This window comes from Triturus cristatus, chromosome 12 (assembly GCF_964204655.1).
Source record: "Triturus cristatus chromosome 12, aTriCri1.1, whole genome shotgun sequence".
NCBI classification, from domain to species: domain Eukaryota; kingdom Metazoa; phylum Chordata; class Amphibia; order Caudata; family Salamandridae; genus Triturus; species Triturus cristatus.
The window spans coordinates 163,040,435-163,060,595 of record NC_140595.1 but is presented as its reverse complement, the minus strand read 5'-3'; the positions used below and the strand labels follow the sequence as shown (position 1 = coordinate 163,060,595).

Here is a 20,161-nt window from a genome sequence, read left to right as displayed (position 1 = left end):
TACAGCTCTATTACATTACAGCACCATGGAATTCAATATAAATAGAACTTTCTCCTCGTATAAAAAAAGAGGCACACACAATATAGAATGTGGTTAAATTACAACTTAAAAGCTTCACCAATAGGAAGAAATTTTCGATGGTATTTTATGCGGACATATATTGAAAGGGGTGCCACTTCCATCAACAACCAATGAGACACTAGATCATTTGTCTGAATCACTTGCAATGCTTATCTGCCATCTTCAACATCACACCAAGGAATTTTCCTTTAATTTTCCTTACTCCTAACTGTGCAGGTCTTGCTGTGGGCATCAGCTGATGGGTCATGTGTGTCTCAGAAAGTCAGTAAGGTATTTACATGTGAATGTTTTATTTTTCATGAGCGATAGTCATGTACTTCACTACTACTGTGCTGTGCTTGGGTGGATGGATAAATGGAGCAATGGCTGTGCTGTGTATTCCTGCACTGCTGCGGCCTGACGTTTCCCTATCCTCTGTGTATAAGGAGACATGGGATGCTAGTGCAAATAATGATCCCATTAACTGTATAGAAGGAAGTGTTTACTGCTGCATCTCTGCTCTACAATCTGTATTTGTGAGGAAAATTTGGCTAATTTAATTTCCTGCAACCATCTGGTGCATTAAAGGATAAGGGCCCTGCTGCTACCTGTCGCTGTAAGGAAGAGTGCACTACTGCTGCCTGTGCTGTGCCTGTTATGTGTGTGCCTGTGCTATATGGAGTGTGTGTAAATCCAGTAAAACATCACTTCCTTTCCTCGACCTTCGTCTGTACCCGAAGGAGTGAGGAATTTGCTCAGAACTATACAGGAAACAGCTTCCATCCACGCTCCTTTAGGAACAGTATGCAAGTGGGACAAATCTTAAGGAAAAGGAGGAACTGCTCTGACGTTGCAAACTTTAAAGAACACGGGGAGACGCTCAGCACCCATTTGTCCCAGGGATCGTACCCTGAAGAACTCATACACAAAGTGGCCAAAAGGGCCAGAAATAACAATAGAGAGGCCTAAATGCCCCATGGACAGGCTTGTTTGTGTCAGTGCCTGCAGTCACTTCATCAATACAATCAAAAGGGCCATAACTGAGAACTGATCTGTCCTTAATACAGGGGACAAATTATATCAGCAAAGTGTCCAGAATCACACTGTCCAGATCTGCTTCCTGACATGAAGCTACTTTACTTTTCTGCCCTATCATCACCAATTGCAGTGAATTGAAGCACTTGTTCACTCTGTTTAAATTACACACACAGTTCTTCACTAGGTTGATCCTGCATTTCTGTCCAAGGATATAAATGTTGTACTTATCGCTCTCATTACTGAAAACCTCCTCCAAGTCCCACATCAACATTACAAAGACAAATGCACACACGGGCAAACTGATAAATCATCTGCACTCGTCCATCAGAAGGCCTGGTTGTTTAAAGCATAAGCATCCAGTCAACTGTCCCACAGCGTGTTTGTTTGGTGACAGCCATGAATCCAGGAGGAATTACTGTGTTCAAGAAATATATTTAATATACCATGCTGTAACAGCAAGAACATGTTTGCATTCTTAGCTAGAAGGTAAACTATAGGGTCAGCAAAGCATTTGGGGAACTTTTTTTTTCCAGTAAAGTAGAGTCTAAACCACAAAAGCAGGAACTATTTTCAAACATGCTTATATCTCTGTACAGTGTGCAGTTGCTACAAACAGGTCTCTGGATGAGAGGGGATCAATCATTAATAACAACTCTTATCCATTTTAGAACATTGGAATGTTGAGCGCTCCATAGAAAACAATGGTATGCTCTGGGCTTCCAATGGCAGATAGAAGCTCAGAGCATCAACATTCCAATGTTTGTTCACAGCAACAGCTGTAAACAAAGGCCTGTCAGAGCCCGAGGGGATTTCAACCCCCTTGGGCTCTGTGAGGCCTTTACAAATTAGAACATGCTCTCTAGGGGCAGAACATTCTAAGAGCCTTAGAGCTCTCCGTTGCGGGCTCTACCGGCCATTAAAGGGCCGCTCCATTGTTAAAAGCCCGGTGCTGGAGCGGGCCTTTAATGGCCGGTAGAGCGCACTATGGTGGGCTTCGAGGCTATAATGGAAGGAATCGATAACCCTAAGAGTTAACATGATGACTCTATCCTCTGCAGAGTAAGCCCTTCACAACGGCTGCCAGCCAAAGTAAGCCTTTTTGAAAAAATATCAAGCAGCAAACTCTAGGCATAAAGTTAATCAAAATGTGACTGTTATTATTCTAGCTCACTATCTGATCTGATGAGTTAGCTTGTGAAAACCTCCCAGCTGCATTGTCACAGTCATCTCAGACTGAAGTTGATCAAAGAAACAGTTTTGATTGTGTGATTACACGTTACCAATATAGGGACCCCTTAAATAGATTGTTCCATCTCCCAAAATAAACGACCAAGCAAAAATTAATATGCAACATTTAATAGCAAAAACCAGTTTGGAAGGAAAACGTATAGAGCATTACTATTTTTGATCCAAAATCATAAAAGTTATCATTGGGAATAAGCCCGTAAAATAAACAATAAAATATATTTACAATGAAACACATTGAAATCAGCATTCATAATTAAAATGCAAATAACTATACCAGCATTTGAATCATCCTAATTCATTTAGCACAGTAATAATAATGTAAATACAGCACAGTAAAACATTCAGATGTAAGTTGTATTTAAAATCAATGAACCGATAAACCGATACATAGAGGCAAATTATGTCATCCAGTTCATAATAGCAGTGCATCCAGTTGGCCAAAGATTTAAAAGGAGGAAGAGTGTCCCGTCATACTAGTAAGCATGGTTCATGAGAAGAGCAGTTTCAAATGTATACATACATCAATAGCACAGGGATTCAAGTCCTAGCTGGATTATATAATGGGTAGCTACCCAGGCTTAATGCCCTAGTAGCCCAATGTGTAGCATCTCCTCTTATGTGTCTAGTTGCTAAAAGATAACTCATTACCCTAGGGATACTGATGTCAGTTCTTAGAATCCGATAGGCAACAGTAAAATGTCTCGTGCCCAAAGTAGTACACATTGACCTAATCCAGGACCTTCTAGATTTTACATAAAGTGGATAGAAAAACAATACATATTCAACATCCTCAATGCTGTCAGTGCAGATCATGCAGTTCTACGATTTAGAGTCACCTAAGTCCCATTTATACGTAAATGTATTCACCTGTAAGGTGCCATGTCTCGATTTCATTAACAAAGTATGGGCTAGCTGTGAAACAAAAGCGTCCATAGAAGGCACTAAAGAGGGGACATGTTTAACGTCCAGGAACCAATCAGTCAGCCCACCTGACTTCACATTACAGTGATATGACTTAGTCACATAGGTCTAATATTTCTCCTTAACAATTGACTTGGAGTTAGGTTTAAATAGTAAAGGGTCCGACCAGTACATGCCCAAGCAACTTCACATTGCTGAGCCAGGAGAAAGTAATGCAATTCCCTATGCTAACAATCTCCTCAAGTGCAGGCCTCTAGGTAGTCAGTTCAGAGGAGGACGTAGTGGCCTTATTTTTCTATGTCCTCGATTTTTTTAAGTAGTATCTCAAAATACAAGGGTAATGTAGGTGTATTGCTGGGTAAAGTAAATAAGGTTTTTATAAGACAGTTTTCTATGGTGGTCAGCCCCTTAATGTCTTCCATCCCCCATAGTTCAGCTCCATATAGGCTACTGACTGTGCCTTGGCCCTCTAAATTTCTACGACTAAGGACACTGATTTTAGTGCAGTGGCTTTGTAACATTTGGTAATACAGGTCGATCCATGAGTCAACGAAAGCTCAGATTTCAATAATTGGGTTTTCCAATTAGTTGATTTGTCAAACCTCACCCCTAGATAGTCAAATTGATTAACCTGCTGGAGCTTGGCTCTGCACATATAAAAAAACACTAATATGGGATTTGTGTGGGTTTAGAGACAGGATCTTGGTTTTGGAAGCATTAACTTCCATGCCTCTAGATTCGCAGTACTCTGAGAAACTATTCAGCATGTTCTGCATCCCCAAGGGCATTCAAGAGAGCAGGACATTATCATCCACAAATAATAAAGCGGGTGTTGGCCAACCCCCTATCCTGGGGCAGGCACGGATGCATATTGAAAAGTGGTCCATCAGGTCATTAATATAAAGGGAGAATAGTGTTGGGACGAGAGCGCAACCCTGACGCACTCCAAGTGTGGTGGGTATGTGTTCAGTGAGCTCCCCATCGGTCGCCCATCTCACCTGTGCATGAGTCCCCTCATGTAGTCTCTTCAGGATGTTCAGCAAGCAAGGATCAATGCCCAATCTGGATAGGGCGAGACACAAACTACATCTCGGGACCAGGTCAGACATTGCCCTTAGCTCTGCAAAAGTGATGTAAAGATGGTCTTTAGAAAGGGCCAGATATTTCCATCCTATTAGATTCAAGTAAAAGGCCTGGTCAATTGTGCTCGCCTTTGGGCGAAAACCTGCTTGGAAGGGAGAAAGAATCATTCTTTCATCCGGCCAATCTTGTAGCCTAGATCAGATTTGATGGCAGAAAACATTTTGCAGGTTATCAGTCAGGTCTGTAGTTACTTGGGGAGGTTCGGTCGCCCTTCTTATAGATAGGTGATTATTTCTGCAGCTAACCATGAAGGGAGGATGCTAAAGCCCTCCAGGATTTTACTCAAGAGGGCACTAATGTAGGGGCCCCAGACTGTGGATCATGGTTGCTTAAAAAATTAGAAACCCAGTATCAAGAACACCAAGCGAAATTTTACTTTACCTTCGCTCACAACTTTAATGCTGCCTCGTCCATGTGAACACTGCTCCTCCAAGAACACCTGTGCTTCCAGTGGTTCAGACTCCAGGTGCTGGCTGATTCTCCCTTGCTGATGGCACTGTTGCCATTCCAAACCGGTAATTTTCATGTCTCCGAAGCTAAGGCAATCTATAATATCTATAGGAGCCATGACGCTCCCATCTCCAGTCTCCAACTGTGTAGCCCGATGGACTGTTGCAGTGTCACATGAGTGCCCCTTCCCTCCAACCAGGGAGGGTGTGGGGGTCAGGTCATCCTCAGGTGCGAGTTTCAAATCCCTTTCAAAGTCACTATCATTGTGCGGTGAAATGTTCTGCAGAATCAAATGCCGTAGGATCATAACTGTAAGAAAAATGGACCATGTAAGTTTTTCACCAACTTTCAAACACACGTTAAAGATATTATTCCCTTTTACATCAATGCTACTTATAAATACTTGATAAAAATTAGGTTTAGATCATATGAATTGTCCGACATGATTAAGTGAACATGAAGTAGTATATACACCAGTGACACACGATGGATACAGTTTCTGATAGCATAACACTGTCACTAGAGATTGCAAAGAAGGAACAAGAAATTTGGAACCTCATTTGGGAAGTCTATTTGCATATCTATATCATGAAATCCATCAGCGAGGCTTGCACAATTAGAAAAAAAAGACTGGGATTCTCAGGGTTAGTGGTATTTGCGGTGAACAAGGCTCGAGCAACTGAAGACTGACTTACCCTTTAGGTACTTTGGAGAACTAAATGTGTCCTCAAGTTTATAGTTTTTTCACTATACTTTCAAGACACAAATGGTGTGGATAACTGATATACAGGTTTAAAAATTGTCAAACTGATTGACGTTTTTACTTCGGGAACTACTTTAATAAATAAATATTTTCTTCTAAGCTATTAGTTCATAGGGTACTGCTGCCCCAAAGTGTTTTACATTAACTATACAATATCTGAAACGTGTAAATTCAGTCTAGTTGAGGGAGAACTGAAGCACAAAGTGAGAGCACTTAGCTTTCACAGACACTGAGAAACAAAGGTAGGTTATTTAGGGTAGGAGAAGGACTCTACACTTTCCAATAGGCTGATAGAATCTACGCCAATGGACCTTGGTTAAAAAAAAGAAGAAAAAACGAGGTTGAAATTACTAATTTAGTTATGTCTGGCATGTGCTGACATGAGGAGACCATTGAAGGCAAAAAAACTAGGTGTACTATCAGTAAGTCACTCTGCTGTCTCTATGCAGTGTTACATACTTTCATAATTTAGCCATTTTTATATAGTTTTATATTAAATGGATTGGGATGTTTGATTGAGTGAAGTGGAATGGAGCACTACACAATATGTTTAACAAACGCAAAATAGTCTTTCTGTTGTAATTGCACGGTGTTTCATATCGAACTCTGTAAGTAAATATTTAGAAGCACTTGCACACTGCGGAGGTCAACAGCCCAAGGCAATCATATGGTCAGAAATAATCAATGAGCTCCTTGAGAAAGACAGAAAATGACAAAATGAAGAAGCCCTGAGACAACATTCTCCTTGAGCTCCACTAGACCACAATCAAGGAAAATGTATTTAAAAAATCAAAATGCTGATGGGCACCACACAGTCTATAATGATAGGCAATCAATTTTGCGAATTATTCAATTCATGTATTTTATCTTTTTCACATGCATGCCCATTGACCCTTTTAAGACTCACAACTGATTTGAAATGACCACATTATTTTAATTTGCCCATAAATGTAATGAGTTCTTTAAAGTTTCTGTTTCATGTGTTTCATATCCACATGCAGACACTCCTAGATGTGTATTCTGCACTATATAGATATAACACTAAGCCCAAAACATAATTGTGTAATAGTCTCCTGATTTTAAAAAAAACATGTTTCAAAAGATTGTGACCATATTAAACATTATATAATGCTCTGTAGATATAAGGTTTGGACTAGTAAAAAACATCCTCCCAATTGTATATTCAACAAAGGTTAATGTCTTCTATGACTTTCTTAAGTGAAGACACATTTTTTTCAATTCCCAAAGATCCATTCTCCCTCGCAAGTCAATGAAGTCGATGATATTATTTCACTCGCCACTCTATAGAAGTTAACATTTTTTATCAGAGGAAAATCCAGACAATACCTAAGATAAGTGATATACCAAACATGTTTTCTGAAATTATGTCATATAAACAAGTTACTTACGTCTGGTAACACTCATTCTGGTGGAGGCTCTATAACTGCAAATTCCTCAACTTTTGAAAACTCCCCCATTTGCCAGATTGGATCTGGACAATCATCAGAAATAAAAATGCGTGCTGGCAGGTGGCGCAAGAATCTCCGCGGTGTCGTCATTCCGCAACAGATGTGCATGCATATATACATGTTACCAAAGAGTGCTGGCATCAGTTGTTTTTTTGATGCATCATTGCCCACATACATCGACTTAATCAGATTGGTTTTGACCAGTGTGCAGACTCCTAAACTGGGATCTTTTTACATAAAGAGACCAGTTCATGGAACAGGAAAGTGGGAGGGTAATTGAGAAATCTGCAGTTAGATAGCGTCTATACCAAAAAAAAGCATTACCAGAGGTAAGCTACTTCTTATTTGAATAGAGAATTTTAACGAGAGATTCCTCACCTTTTGACTAGATACCTAAGCAATTCCTCCTAAGTGTTGAGTTCCACAACTGACCAAGCTTTAAAAAACAAAAGTAAGGACCAAGAGGTCAAAGTGCCCTTACTGGCAGACCTGATTGCATAGGCAACATGTCTTGTGAACATATGCTGTTACACTCAAATGGCAACCTGACAAATATCGAATACTGGCACCCTATGTGCCAACATGCAGGATGTACGATCTACTGTGAGATGGTCAGTTTCTGCAGAGCCTTGCCTTTCTTTGCTCCAGTGAACCTAGTAAACGGCTGATCATTCACACGTAGTTCTTTGGTGTGAACACCGTAGAAGCGTAGTACCATTTTTAGATCTCACCGTTGATGGTTCTCCTCCTCTTAAGGGAGATGAGGTGGAACAAAGAAAGCCAGAAGAGTAATATTCTTAGCAGCACGAAAGGGAGTCTGCAAAGTCAGCTTGTGTGCATAGAATGTGTTGTAGGGCAGGTTAGCAGAAAGAGCCTGCAACTCGTGGATCAGCAGCCCCAATGATATAGCGACATGAAAGGCTGTCTTGATGTTATTGAGCCTAATAGGACAACTGTGTTACAGCTCAAATGGGGCTGAGGAATGTGAGAACCAAACATAAATCCCATTGGGCACAACAAACACAAAAGGGTTGAACATATGTTGTGACCATTTAATGAAAGGCATTAAAATTAGATATTTAAATAATGATGGCTGATCCGCCACCTGTAAGAAGGCTGAAAGTGCCAACAGGTCTCATTTATCAGTGTGCAAAGCAAGGCCTTGACTTCGGAAACTGATGGCACAAACAACAGAACTTTGGACAGTTTGTCATGGATTGGGTCTATCTGTTTAGTAGGGCACAAGACCACACACATATCCCAACGCCAGGGGCATACAGCTTTAGTTGAGGGATGCATGGCTGCCAAGATGACATTCATGACTTCAAAGAACTCAACTGTCACTGCTCAATTTCAAAACATGGAGGTGTAGATTACAATTTTGGGTAGAGAACCCTGCCCTCTGGCTACAACAGGAGATCCTCCTGAAGAGGCAGCCTGATAGAGGGATACATGCTCAAGCCCAGGAGTTTGGGCTACCATTCTTTCTATACCCAATCAGGACACACTAGGACGACTTAGGTCCAGTCGATCCTGACCTGCTAAATAATTCAGGGCAGGAGAGGTATCATCAGGAAAGTGTACAGGTGTCCCGAACTCCATTATATATGGACTTATCTCCCAGCAAGAAAATCTAACATGCAAAAGTGCTGACATGCATTTTCTGCAGTGGTGAAAACATCAAGCCAGTTCTCTCCCCACTTGCAGAAAAGAATATAGGGGCAGCTCTGGATGTAATGGCCAATCATGATCTGCAAGCCTTAGCGTCATATTTAATTTGCTCTGATGTTCAAGGAACCTGTCAAGTTGTGTGTCACCAGAAAAATCCCTTGGTGAACTTGCCATGTCTAGAGATGAAAAGCCTCCTCGCACAAGTTTCATGACCCCCCCTAGCCCTGCTTGTTGTAGCACCACATGGCAGTGGTTTGGTCTGTAAGCACAGGCATTGGCTTCCCATTGATGGAGGGTAGGAAGGCTTTCAGCAGCAAGAGTGTGGCTTTCAGCTCCAGAAGGTTGTATGGAACTGGTCCCCCGCTGGAGAGCAGATGCCTCTAATCTCCGCCTCTCTGGGATGGCCTCCCCAACAAAGAACCGAGGCATCAGTCAACATTGTGAGATCTGGGTAGGGAAAGTAGAGAGGTCTGCTGCCGACCCCATCAAGGTTCCTCAGCCATCACTCACGATCTTTTGCTTTCGCCTCCAAATTCTAGACAAAATCAGAAAGGTCTCACTGGTTCTGAGTCTACAGGGACTTCAGATCTCTCATATCCCATTTGGTGTGATTAACCAGCAAGATGAAGGAGGTTATCAGTCCCAGCAGGCTCAGAGTCATCCTCGCTGTGATACAGGACAGAGGTTAAACATTAGGATCATAGCCCAAAATGTCCTGGACTCTCCTCTCCGAGGCTAGGCACTAAACAACACCTTGCTCAGAATGGCTCCGATGACGGAGAGCTTCATCGAAGGACTAAGGTGTGACTCAGGCACACCTAAGTTGTCAGGAGATTCGCCATAGTCAGGAGGAGGTTGATGTCTGTCTGGGGCAAACCCCCATTCAGGAACCAGTTGTCGAGGTAGAGGAAGACCTTGAAGGAAGTAGTGGAAATAACAACCACGGCCAACTTGTGTAACCAGTACCCTCTTTATGGCTCCTTTGACCGAAAGACCCTCGACTTACAGCTGCAAAAGCGACAGGCAGTTCTCCGTCAGCCAAGCTGTGGTCCTGCTATCTTTGAACCACTCCAAGGCCCAGGCTGCTTTTTCTCTAAAAGTCAGAAGCCGTAAACCGGCATGTCCATAAGACTGGCCTGTATGTCCCCTGAAAAGCCAGTTAACTGTATCCAGGCTTGCCTGCGATTGGCCACTCCAGTGCTAATAGCCCTACCAAGGGGATCAGTTGTATCCAGTTCACAGCGGATGGTGCACATGGCAGTATCACAACCATCTTGCATTTTCTGTGAATCAAAGTCCCAGGCTTCTCGCAGGACCATGGACATCATAGGGGCCGTGGAATCCCAAGGAGCGTGAGAGCAGCAGCCTAACATGCAGCTGGCTTTCACTGAGCAAAGGGACAAACTTATAGAGGAAAAAAATACTTACCATAGGTCTCTATCCTTTTCAATTCCCTGTCATGGGGAGTAGTGGGAAATGAGTTTGAGTGAAGTCTACTGGCTGAATACTGCACCACAGTGCTCTCTGGACTAAGGCACTGGGTGAGGAAAGCTGGATTACCTGGAGGTGGGTGATGGTGTCTTCCAAACTGGAGATGCACAGGTGGACCTGAGCAGAGTTTGGCCCAGGTACCTAGTAGTTTTTCAGTGATAGCCTAATTTAATGGGCGCAGATCTTAACTGTCCAGGTAGCACCACCCCCCTCAGAACATTGGCATTTAACTTCCTGAGAGTGAAGTTGAAGATCAAGAATCTTCCTCTGCCCTTCGCATAAACATAGTAACGGAGGCACTGCCATTCTTAGCAGGACCTGGTATGGAGGAGAACTAGTCCAGTGCCTGGGGAATTATCCAGACCCCTGCCATCTGTGAGATCTTCATACTAGTTATACTCTGGGTAAAGCAGGGTAATCTCATCCCCAGCATTATAGTCCCAATTATGGGAGTCAATGACAAATGACTCATGATGGACATGCGGCCTTCCAGCAGGTTGGGGCACTGGCGTAACGAAAGTTGAGGGGCCCCCCTTCAATGTACATGAAGCGGCCCCCACTCCGTATTTAATATGGAGCTCTCAGGCCTGAGTACGGTGCTGAGGGGGCCCCCTGCTGCTCTCGGCCCCCCGCACTCCGGGAGCCTGTATTACGCCCCTGGGTTGGGGCACTCTGTTGCAAGAAGAAGAGAGGTAAAGAGGTTGAGGCCTCGGCCGAGGTAGGGACAGTGCCGTCTCAGGGTCACTCAGCACTATTGGTTAGAATTCGTAGTCTAAGGTTGTGTTCTGGTGTAGTCTGTGGTGTCGTGGAGGGAACTGGTACTAAAGGCGGTCCAGAGCCCTGAGCAGATACAGAGGGCCTAAGGGACACAGTGGGATGATCCGTCTGGGGAAACCTGGTTGGGAGGGCCCTCGGCTCCTTAGGGCCCACAGGTGACTTACAGTGAGCTATTAATGTGGCAAAAAAAGCATCATGGCTTTGCAAAGTCCTTGATTTGCTGCAGCGTTGCCAATGTCCCTAGAAATTCCAGTTACCTAAAAGCAAGGCTCAGAATCGACACTGAAATAGAGTGAATTTGGGATAGCAACCCGGAGGCACAATAACGCCCTCATGCCTTCTCTGTAAATCAAGTGTGGCTGGAGAGGACCAAGTCATGCATGGATTTCTTGGGCTTCTTCTTGGTATTGCCCAAGGATCTCAATCGTGAAGATGACCTGTGTTAGACCTGGTACCATTGGCGTGAGTCTCCCTTCCATTTTTTACTGATTGCCTCCTCTGTTTTTGATATATTTTTCTGGTTTAGATGCTTTGGGCACTATGCCACTGCTATTCAGTGCCACAGTGCAAGTGCTCTCTATGCTAAATTGATGTATTGATTAGTGACTCCATGATTGGGTTATTTGATTTACTTGTCAGACCCTAGTACAGTGCACTTCTGTGCCCGGGGCTTGTAAATCAAATGCTGCTGGTGAGCTTGCAGCACTGATTGCACCACTCACAGAAGCAGCTTGTAAAGTATGTCTCAGGCCTGCCATCGCAGTGCCTGTGTGCAGCCTCTGACTGCCATGTCGACTTGGCAAGTGCACCCACTTGCCAGTCCCTAAACCTTCCCTTTTCTTCATATTAGACACCCCTAAGGAAGGCCCAAGGGCAGGGTGCATTGTAAGTAAAAGGTAGGACATGCCCTGATATGTGTGGCATGGCCTAATAGTGAATTACAGCCATTTTCGTTTTTCACTATTGCAAGGCTACCTGTTCCCCATAGGCCAGAATAGGCAGTTTGATTATAACATCCTATAATCCTAACTGACCCATGGAACATGGTAGACATTTGAGTTTAGTATGCCGGAACTCAGAATGATAAAATACATCTTTTAGTGAAGTTGGTTTTAACATTCTGTGTTTGAAAATCCCACTTTTAGAAAGTAGGTATTTTCTTGCCTAACTGTCCAAGCCTGCCTCTGCTAGGTTGTGTATTTTGTGTCTGGTTTTGTGAGTGACAGAGGCTGGGGGATTCCAGAAGACAGGGTGAGTCAGCTACAGGCTGAATATACCTATCTGCATGTAGAGTGGTGGGAGGAGATGCACCTGGGCCTAAATAGGGCTGTGCCTGCCTTGCACAATGCTGGCTCCACCTCCTGTGGTGCGTCTGATGTCCCTGGCCCACACTGTCAAAGGAAAGAAGGGGTCCTGTAAACAAAGTGCTCCAGGACTGCACAGAACTTGTTTGGACCAGGCAAAGGCCCCTCTGCCTTCAGAGGACAAAGGATTTATGGGTATAAATACTGGTGCCCAGACCCCAAGACTTTAGATAATTTCTAGAACAACAAAACAAACCTCTGCCAAGGAGAATCACCAAAGGAAGCTGTAGGAGTTGGCCTTCCCACTGCCAGTGTGCTGTGTTGCTGGGTTGGCCCACAGCGGTGTCTACAGTGCCAACGAGAGGAGAAGGAACTTTTCAAGAACTTTCATCATCTTGCAGATTATTACTCCAAGGGCTTGATTTGAGCTTGCCTCCTGACCGAAGTCTCAGGGATACCAGACTTCACCCCTTCTGTTTGTCTGCATCTGGAACTTGCTGTTCTAGCTGCTACAGAAGGAATTTTGCAACACCGATGCCGGCGAGCGACGCCGTCTTCTGCATCGAAGTCATGATCGCTGCTCCGACTTGCAACGTAGACCTGACGCCGGCCGCCGTGCCACATCGACACCAGTGAACGACATCATGAGCCTGCCATAGCTGTGAGTGCTGCTCCGACTTGCGACCCCGGCCCGACGCCTGCTGCTGTGCCGCATCGACTCCGAAGCCGACATCATCGCAGAGCCGATTGTTGACGTGGGTAGTCAAGAGTCCATCAACATCGTGACATCGTACAGAACCGTAGTTTCAGCGCCATGGTGATGTCACCTCCTCTCCGGTCAGGAACCGATGCCTCCCCTGCCTGCGCAAGCATCCAGGTCCCGACGCATCATCTCCCTCGAAGCAAGTAACCAACACATCCCCTGCCTGCGCTAGCATCCAGGTCCTGACGCATCATCTCCCCCGAAGCAAGTAACCGACGCCGTAGCGCCAACGACGCTGCAGCTCCCCGACGCCGTGAGATGTCTTTGGTTTTGCTGTTTCAAGGTACTGTTCTCTGTGGGTCTGTTTTGACTCCGGGCCTGACGCCGCGTACATTGCGGTCGGCGCCATACTTTGGGATTTCTTTGACTTTGAAGTCGTGATAACTCCAGTTGGGGACTGTTGCTAAAGACTGCTTTTAAGTGAATAACCTATTTTTGAACTATTTCTACCATCTTGAAGAATTATTATTGATTAGGGTATTGTGGATTTTTGTCGTTTATGGTCTTGTGATACGTTTATATAAAGAATACTTTTTTTTATAATACAACCTGTGTTGTGTACATCTGTGTTGTTGTCACTGTATTACTGTATGTGTTCACAAATGCTTTACACACTGCCTCTGAGATAAGCCTTTCTGCTCGTGCCAAGCTACCAAGGGGGTGAGCAGGAGTTATCCAGTAGTGTAATCCCCTTTCCCTGACTTAGAAGCAAGGGTCCCTACTTGGTCAAAGGTACCTACCTCTGCCAACTAGATACCCCCAGTTCTGACAACCTGTCACAGGAGTGACCTTGGGAGCGGGACAAGGCCTTACCTGTGACCTCAACTGATCCCAACACATGGTTTTGAGGTGCTTCGCCACAAAACGTTTCACTTCTCAGTCTTGAATGGTCTTGGAATGCATCAAGGCACAGTCACTGCAGGTCTTGGAATTGTGGTAAGACCCCAGGCACCCTAGGCAAACCATATATGGGTCAGTGACAGACACTTTTTTGGAACATTCCCCACAGGGTTTAAAGCATGTAAATTTGGTAGGTAACGTATACGCTACCACACCGGTTTTTAAGAAAAATCCTTGAGGAAGTGTCTCGATGAGATGAGAGGTTGCTCTGGATCTCTGTCAGTTAGCGGAGAAAAAAAGGAACTGATATCAGCTCACTTGAGTAGTGCCTAAATATAGGATCACACACATCACATCCAGAACGGCATAGGCACGGAGCCCCCAGCCAGCGCCACCTGCCAGCGCATGTGTACTGCAAAAGATTTTCCGGATCCAGTCTAATGCCTGGGGAGTATTCAAAAGGTGAGGAATCTATGGTTAGAAGTCTCTATCAGAAAAGTACATTTATGGACAAAGAGCAGCTAACGCACCATGTCTTTGCAAAGTCCTTATTTTGCTGCAGCATTGCCAATGTCCCTAGGAATTCTGGTTACTAAGAGCAAGGATCAGAATGTACTCTGAAATAGAGTGACTTCGGGACAGATACCCGGAGGCACAATGATACCCTCATGCTATCTCTGGAAATTAAGTGTGGCTGGGGTAGACCAAGTCATGCTTGGATTTCTTGTGCTTCTTTGTTTTGCCCAAGGATCTCAATCATGATGATGACCTGTCACAGGAGTGAGCTTGGGAGCGGGAGCAGGCCCTACCTGTGACCTCAACTGATCCCAGCACATGGTCTTGAGGTGCTTTGCCATGAAAAGCTTCAAGGCACAGTCACTGCAGGTCTTGTAATTGTGGTAAGGCCCCGGCACCACAGGCAAACCACATATGGGTCAGTCACAGACACTTGATTATTTCAGTCGAGTCCTTTTTGGATAAATAACTTTCAAACAAAATATGTTCTTATAACTTGAATGATCTCTAAGGTTGCAAACTGGCAATAACCTGAGAAATTGCAATCAAGACAAACTGCAGTAATGATAACAACTATATTTAGTATACAACCAAGCTGCTATATTATGCTGCTGTACGGACTGCCAACTTTAAATGAAAGACTCTCTTTTATTTCCTTAAAGGCTGTCAGATGATCAATCAAGAAAACCACTTTGGTCGGATATTATCAGATAAGCAAACGGAAAATGATTTTTGTGTTGAGAAGCACTTGTATGATTTGGCCTTCTACTATGAAGATCGCTGCCTTTTTCATTATGCATTTAATTCATACCACTATTTCCAACTAGAGCCTTTTTCTTTCTTAGCACGTACTGGAGTGGAATTTCTGTCAGGTGTATAGGCTTTAGCAGCTCCTGAAAGGGGCAGAAAAAGTACAGAGTACAAAATGGCTGCAGTTATTATCCTGAACCCCACTAAGCCTACCCAGGGGGTCACTGAGTGTTTAGAAAATGAAATAATATTAGCATATTGATAACATCTGTATTCATAAAAATGAAAATGTAAAACCTAAAATGTTCTGTAAATATCAAGGTATTTAAAATTGATGGTTAAGTTGGAATCCATAGATTGAATTGTGGGAGCAGTGCAACTGAAGCAAACTGTATCTATTTTAGATGATTGGTGGCTCAACTGAAGCACAAAAAGAGAGCATGCATTAGGAGCAAAAAAAGTGTTAAGTTGGAGATTAGCATATTGCTTTGTCTTTGAGAAATAAAACGAACAACTTTCCACTTAAAATTTTTGATTTTCGCATATTTCAAAATTAAGGATCGAACTGTAGAACCTCAAATAATAATTATTTACAATAATGTATTGAAATGCTGAAAACTTTTCAGTTCTGGTCTGGCAACAGAAAAGCAGCAAAAGAATGAAGCCAAAACCTAATACACACGTGCAGAAATTTGGCCATGTGGTTCATTGAAGTCGCCATACCACCCCGGAAGTGATAGAGTGGAGCCGCACCTAAGCACCACCCCTTTGTGCTGATATCAGTTTGTTGTTGTTTATTTTCCATGTCCTTAGATGTTGAGCATCAACAACTGTTGGTACAAATGTGCTGAATTCTAAGTTGGGACCTTTTCAAATTTTAAAATTAAGCCACTCCACAGAACAGCACTGGCGGGAGAGCATTGAGGAATCTGCAGTTATTTAAAGTCTCCACTAGAAAGAGCATTATCAAAGGAAAGTGTCTTGTTCTTCTGATGGATACTTCTAATCACAAAATTCCTTATATTAGAATAGATGGCAAAGCAGTACCTCCCCAGGCGTAGGGTATGTGGAGTGGACTCAGACCAAAAATCTTGGAAAGCAAGGCAGGTAAAATGCCTTCCCACGAGAACTGGCTGTCAAGGCAGTAATGCTGTGTGAAGGTAGGCAATGATGCCCATGATGTGGCCTGATAGATGTCAAGGACAGGTACTCTACGAGCTAATGCAGTGGTAGAAGCCTTAGTTCTGGTAGAATGCGCTGTCAGAATTTCTAGGGGCTGCATCTTGTCCCGTACATTGCAGATCATGATGTAGCGGACTATCTACATCAACAGGGTCCTCTTCCACACAAAAAGCTGATCGTTCATATGGTGTTCTTTGGTACAATCAATATAAAATCTTAAGGTGCCCTTCCAGTCCAGTTGATGCAACCTCTCCTCCTTTTTGGACAGGGTGAGGAGGAGTAAAGAGTGCTGGCAAAGTGATAGACTGCCTAATGTGAGAGGAAGTGACCATTGGTGGCAAGTATGCTGCCCGGGTACACAGCATCAACTTGTTTAGAAAATATGTGGTGTACGGCAGTTGCACTGAAAGCACCTGGGACCCTATTATGTAAAGGGTGCACTCTCCCTGTTTGGGTCCGGTGCACCTGTTTTAAGATGCGCCAAGCGCAAACAGGGAAAGTTGTCCCTATTACATGGAATGTGCTGCCCCCATGAAAGCCGCAAACTCACACTTTATGTGTGCCAGCACTATTGGTTTACAGAAGGGGCCTCACAAGCGCTCGCGACCCCTTCTGTAATGCCAAAGTGCACCAGGGGCAAGCAAAACAGGCGCAAACGCCCATACCGCCCCCGGGATGCCTTCTGTTATACATCCCCTGGAGCTCACTCACATGACGAGCTGTTGTAATCACATTGATGAAGACAGTCTTCAGAGTGAGGAGATGCAGTAAGCAACTATACATTAACCCGAAAGACTTACACTTGGGAAATTTCAAGACAACGTTAAGGTCCCACTGAGGCACCACAAACGACTTTGGAAAGAACTTGTGTCAAACCTTGAATAAATCCCCAGACAAAAGGTGATTTAAACAAGGACAGTTGACCAAGTAAATGTAGAAAGGCACAATATGTTTAATTGCGCCACCTCGAAGTCTTTGTTGGTTCAAATATAAAAATAAACAAAAGGACATCCAACAGGATTTCTTGTAAGAGATCAGTCTTACAAGCCCCACACCAGGCCACAAAGTTATCCCAGTGCCCGGCATAGAAGGACTTTGTGGAAGTTCACCTGGTGTAAAGGATGACATCCACCACTTCAAGTGAGAGATCAAATGCAGTCAGTTGCTGCCTTTCAATCTCCATGCATGTAGGTGTAGATGATCCTGCCATGTGCTGCGAAAAAACAACCTCACAAAGCGGTATCCTGATCAGAAGACGTGCTCATGCCCAGATGTTCTGGGTACTACACTCTCCTGGCCCAAGTCAGAGCCACTAGGATTACTTGTGTTTGGTTGTTTTTGATCTTTATAGAACTCAAGGCAGGAGAGGGAGGGGGTAGAATGCGTAGGTGTTTCTCTCGTGTTTCATTAAATCCAGAATGCATTTCCTAACTAGTGATCTCAGAGAAACTGTAACTTACAAAACTTTCAACAATTTGCATTCTTGGTGGTGACCAAAAGATCTAGCTTGTGTTGTCCCCCCAGTCTGCAGTTGCTCTCTGCCTCCTTGAAATGAAGACTCCACTTGTGCCATCTACTCAGGCGTCTGCTCTGGCAGTCAAGGACCCTGCCAGGTGTTCACAATTAGGGAAATGTCTGGTGCTCCAACCAACCACAGAGGTGCAAAGCATCCTGGAACAAGACCCAGGACCCAACTCGGCCATGCTTGTTGCAATTCCACATGGTAGTGATGTTGTCCGTGAGAATCTGCACCAGCCTCAACTTGATGTATGGTAGGAAGGCATTGAGAGCTATGTGAATGGTCCTCAACTCCAATAAATCGATGTGGAGCCAGGCTTTTGTAGGAGACGAGAGTCCTCTGATCCCCATCTCCACTTGATGACCTTCCCAGCCGTGGCAGGGATGTGTCAGTCACTTCTGAGTAGGGGAAGGGAAAGGCACCTGCTGCTGGACCAATTGCATTTGAGTATCTACCACTGAAGATCGTGAGCAGTCTCCTTCAAGAACTGCCATATTTTTTTGATGCAGGGCCCACTGTTTATTCAGATACCATTGCAGAGCCCGTATGTCACCCTGCATAGCTGACAAGAAAGATGACGTAGGCTAAGAAGCCAAGAAGTCTCAGAGCTGCTATAACTTTGACCCAGGATAGAGGCTGAAACATCAAGATATTAGCTCAAATATCCTGGTCTCATTGCAGCAAAGAGAATGCTTCAAACTGCACAAATAGCTCAAATGAATGGAAGGCTTTGTGAAGGAGCTATGTATGACTTTGACTTGTTGATAGTTATCGCCAACAATTTCAGGCGGTATGCAGTTCTCTAAAGGTGGTCTACATCTAACTGTGGCAAGCCTGCCTTCAACAGTCTTCATCAGCCAGTCATTGAGGTAGGGGAGGATTTGTAACCCTGACCTCCAGAGCTGAGCAGCAACCACCACCATTGCTTTTGTGAACACCTGAGGGGCAAAGGTGAGGCCAAAGAGAAACACAGCAAACTGAAAATGCTCCTGGCCTATTCTCAACCTCATGTCGGTGCATTTCATGTTAATGCCCATGTTGGATCTAGACTGTGATGTCATAAATTGAAACCAAAATGGCCACCAAAATCACATCAGAAATGCTAAAATTCAAATCTGTTATAAATTAGATGTATATATTCATACTTATTGACATGTATCAACATCCATTCAAATGTGTTAATATGTTCCATTCTTTTCTTTTTATTTTCAGCGTGTCTTCTGTAGTACCTGAAAATTAGTTCCATTCCGAAGCAATACCTTATTGCAACACCCACAACCAGTGGTCATGCTGTGCAGCAAAATGATGTTCTTGCAACAAATTGGTTCATCTCTGTTTTTTGTCAGAAAAGCACTTCAGAAAAAAGTAGTAGCCCAGCAAATGCTAAATCTGAACATTTATGGGTCTGGATATAGTGTTTAAGACTATAACCTGAAGAAATGTAAAAATTGGAATGCGTACCCATCAATATTGAACTAGGACTGCTTAATGAAGGTTTTGGTTTTTAGCAGACGTTAAGGACTACCAATGCAGTATGACATACATTGTCTTTTAACAAGTGCGACAATCTAAAGCTGCAACGGGCTCAGAAAAGAAAACATAGTGAGGCAGATCTATATGGTAGCTCAGTTTAAGCATGTTTGGCAATTCCAGTCCTGAATAAAATTCCTGGAAGAAAAGCATGTTTCTTTTGCAGCGCATCAGATACATATATAATGCATAAAGCTAAAACAGGTGATGTGGATGATAGTGTTCTTCAGAGTGCGCAGTTCGTTCAAGATACAGCACTTATTGCAAAATTGGCTATGGGTGATATGCATGCACAGGATACTGAATCCCATCATGAATGTTTAGTTGGACTCTATAACAGAGCACACAGTGAACGAAAAATTAAAAAAGAATCACCCAGTGAGACCTCAGTTAAAGGAATAACTCTAGCTGAGCTTGCATCTTATCTGAAAGATTCCAGAGAAGGAGATGTTAAAGCAATTTTCAAACTCTGTGACTTACTAAACCTTTACACAAGCAAAGTAAAGCAGCTTGATTCTACTGAAGGTAAGGTTAACTTGACAAGACTGAAAGAGAGACTGCTCGGAAATACAAGAGGTTTGAAGGCATACAATGAAGGCAGAGCTGTCCTGTTAGCTTTCGAAGATGACGTAGGGTCCGCATTAGTATTTGCCTGTAGCAAGGCAGGTTCTGATACTGTAAATATTGCTAATGCAGGAAACGTTATTAGAAGGGACATGTTGCAGA

At 43.7% G+C, this 20,161-nt stretch overlaps 1 protein-coding gene across 1 annotated transcript in view; it reads right to left on the bottom strand.

Annotated features, from left to right (window-relative positions):
- LOC146772980 (rho guanine nucleotide exchange factor 11-like) overlaps window positions 1–20,161 on the bottom strand; it is a 348,342-nt gene that overhangs the window by 32,380 nt on the left and 295,801 nt on the right. The window contains 1 exon segment of the mRNA XM_085637044.1: window positions 4,792–5,169. Within this exon segment, the coding sequence (XP_085493170.1) occupies window positions 4,792–5,169 (378 nt within the window).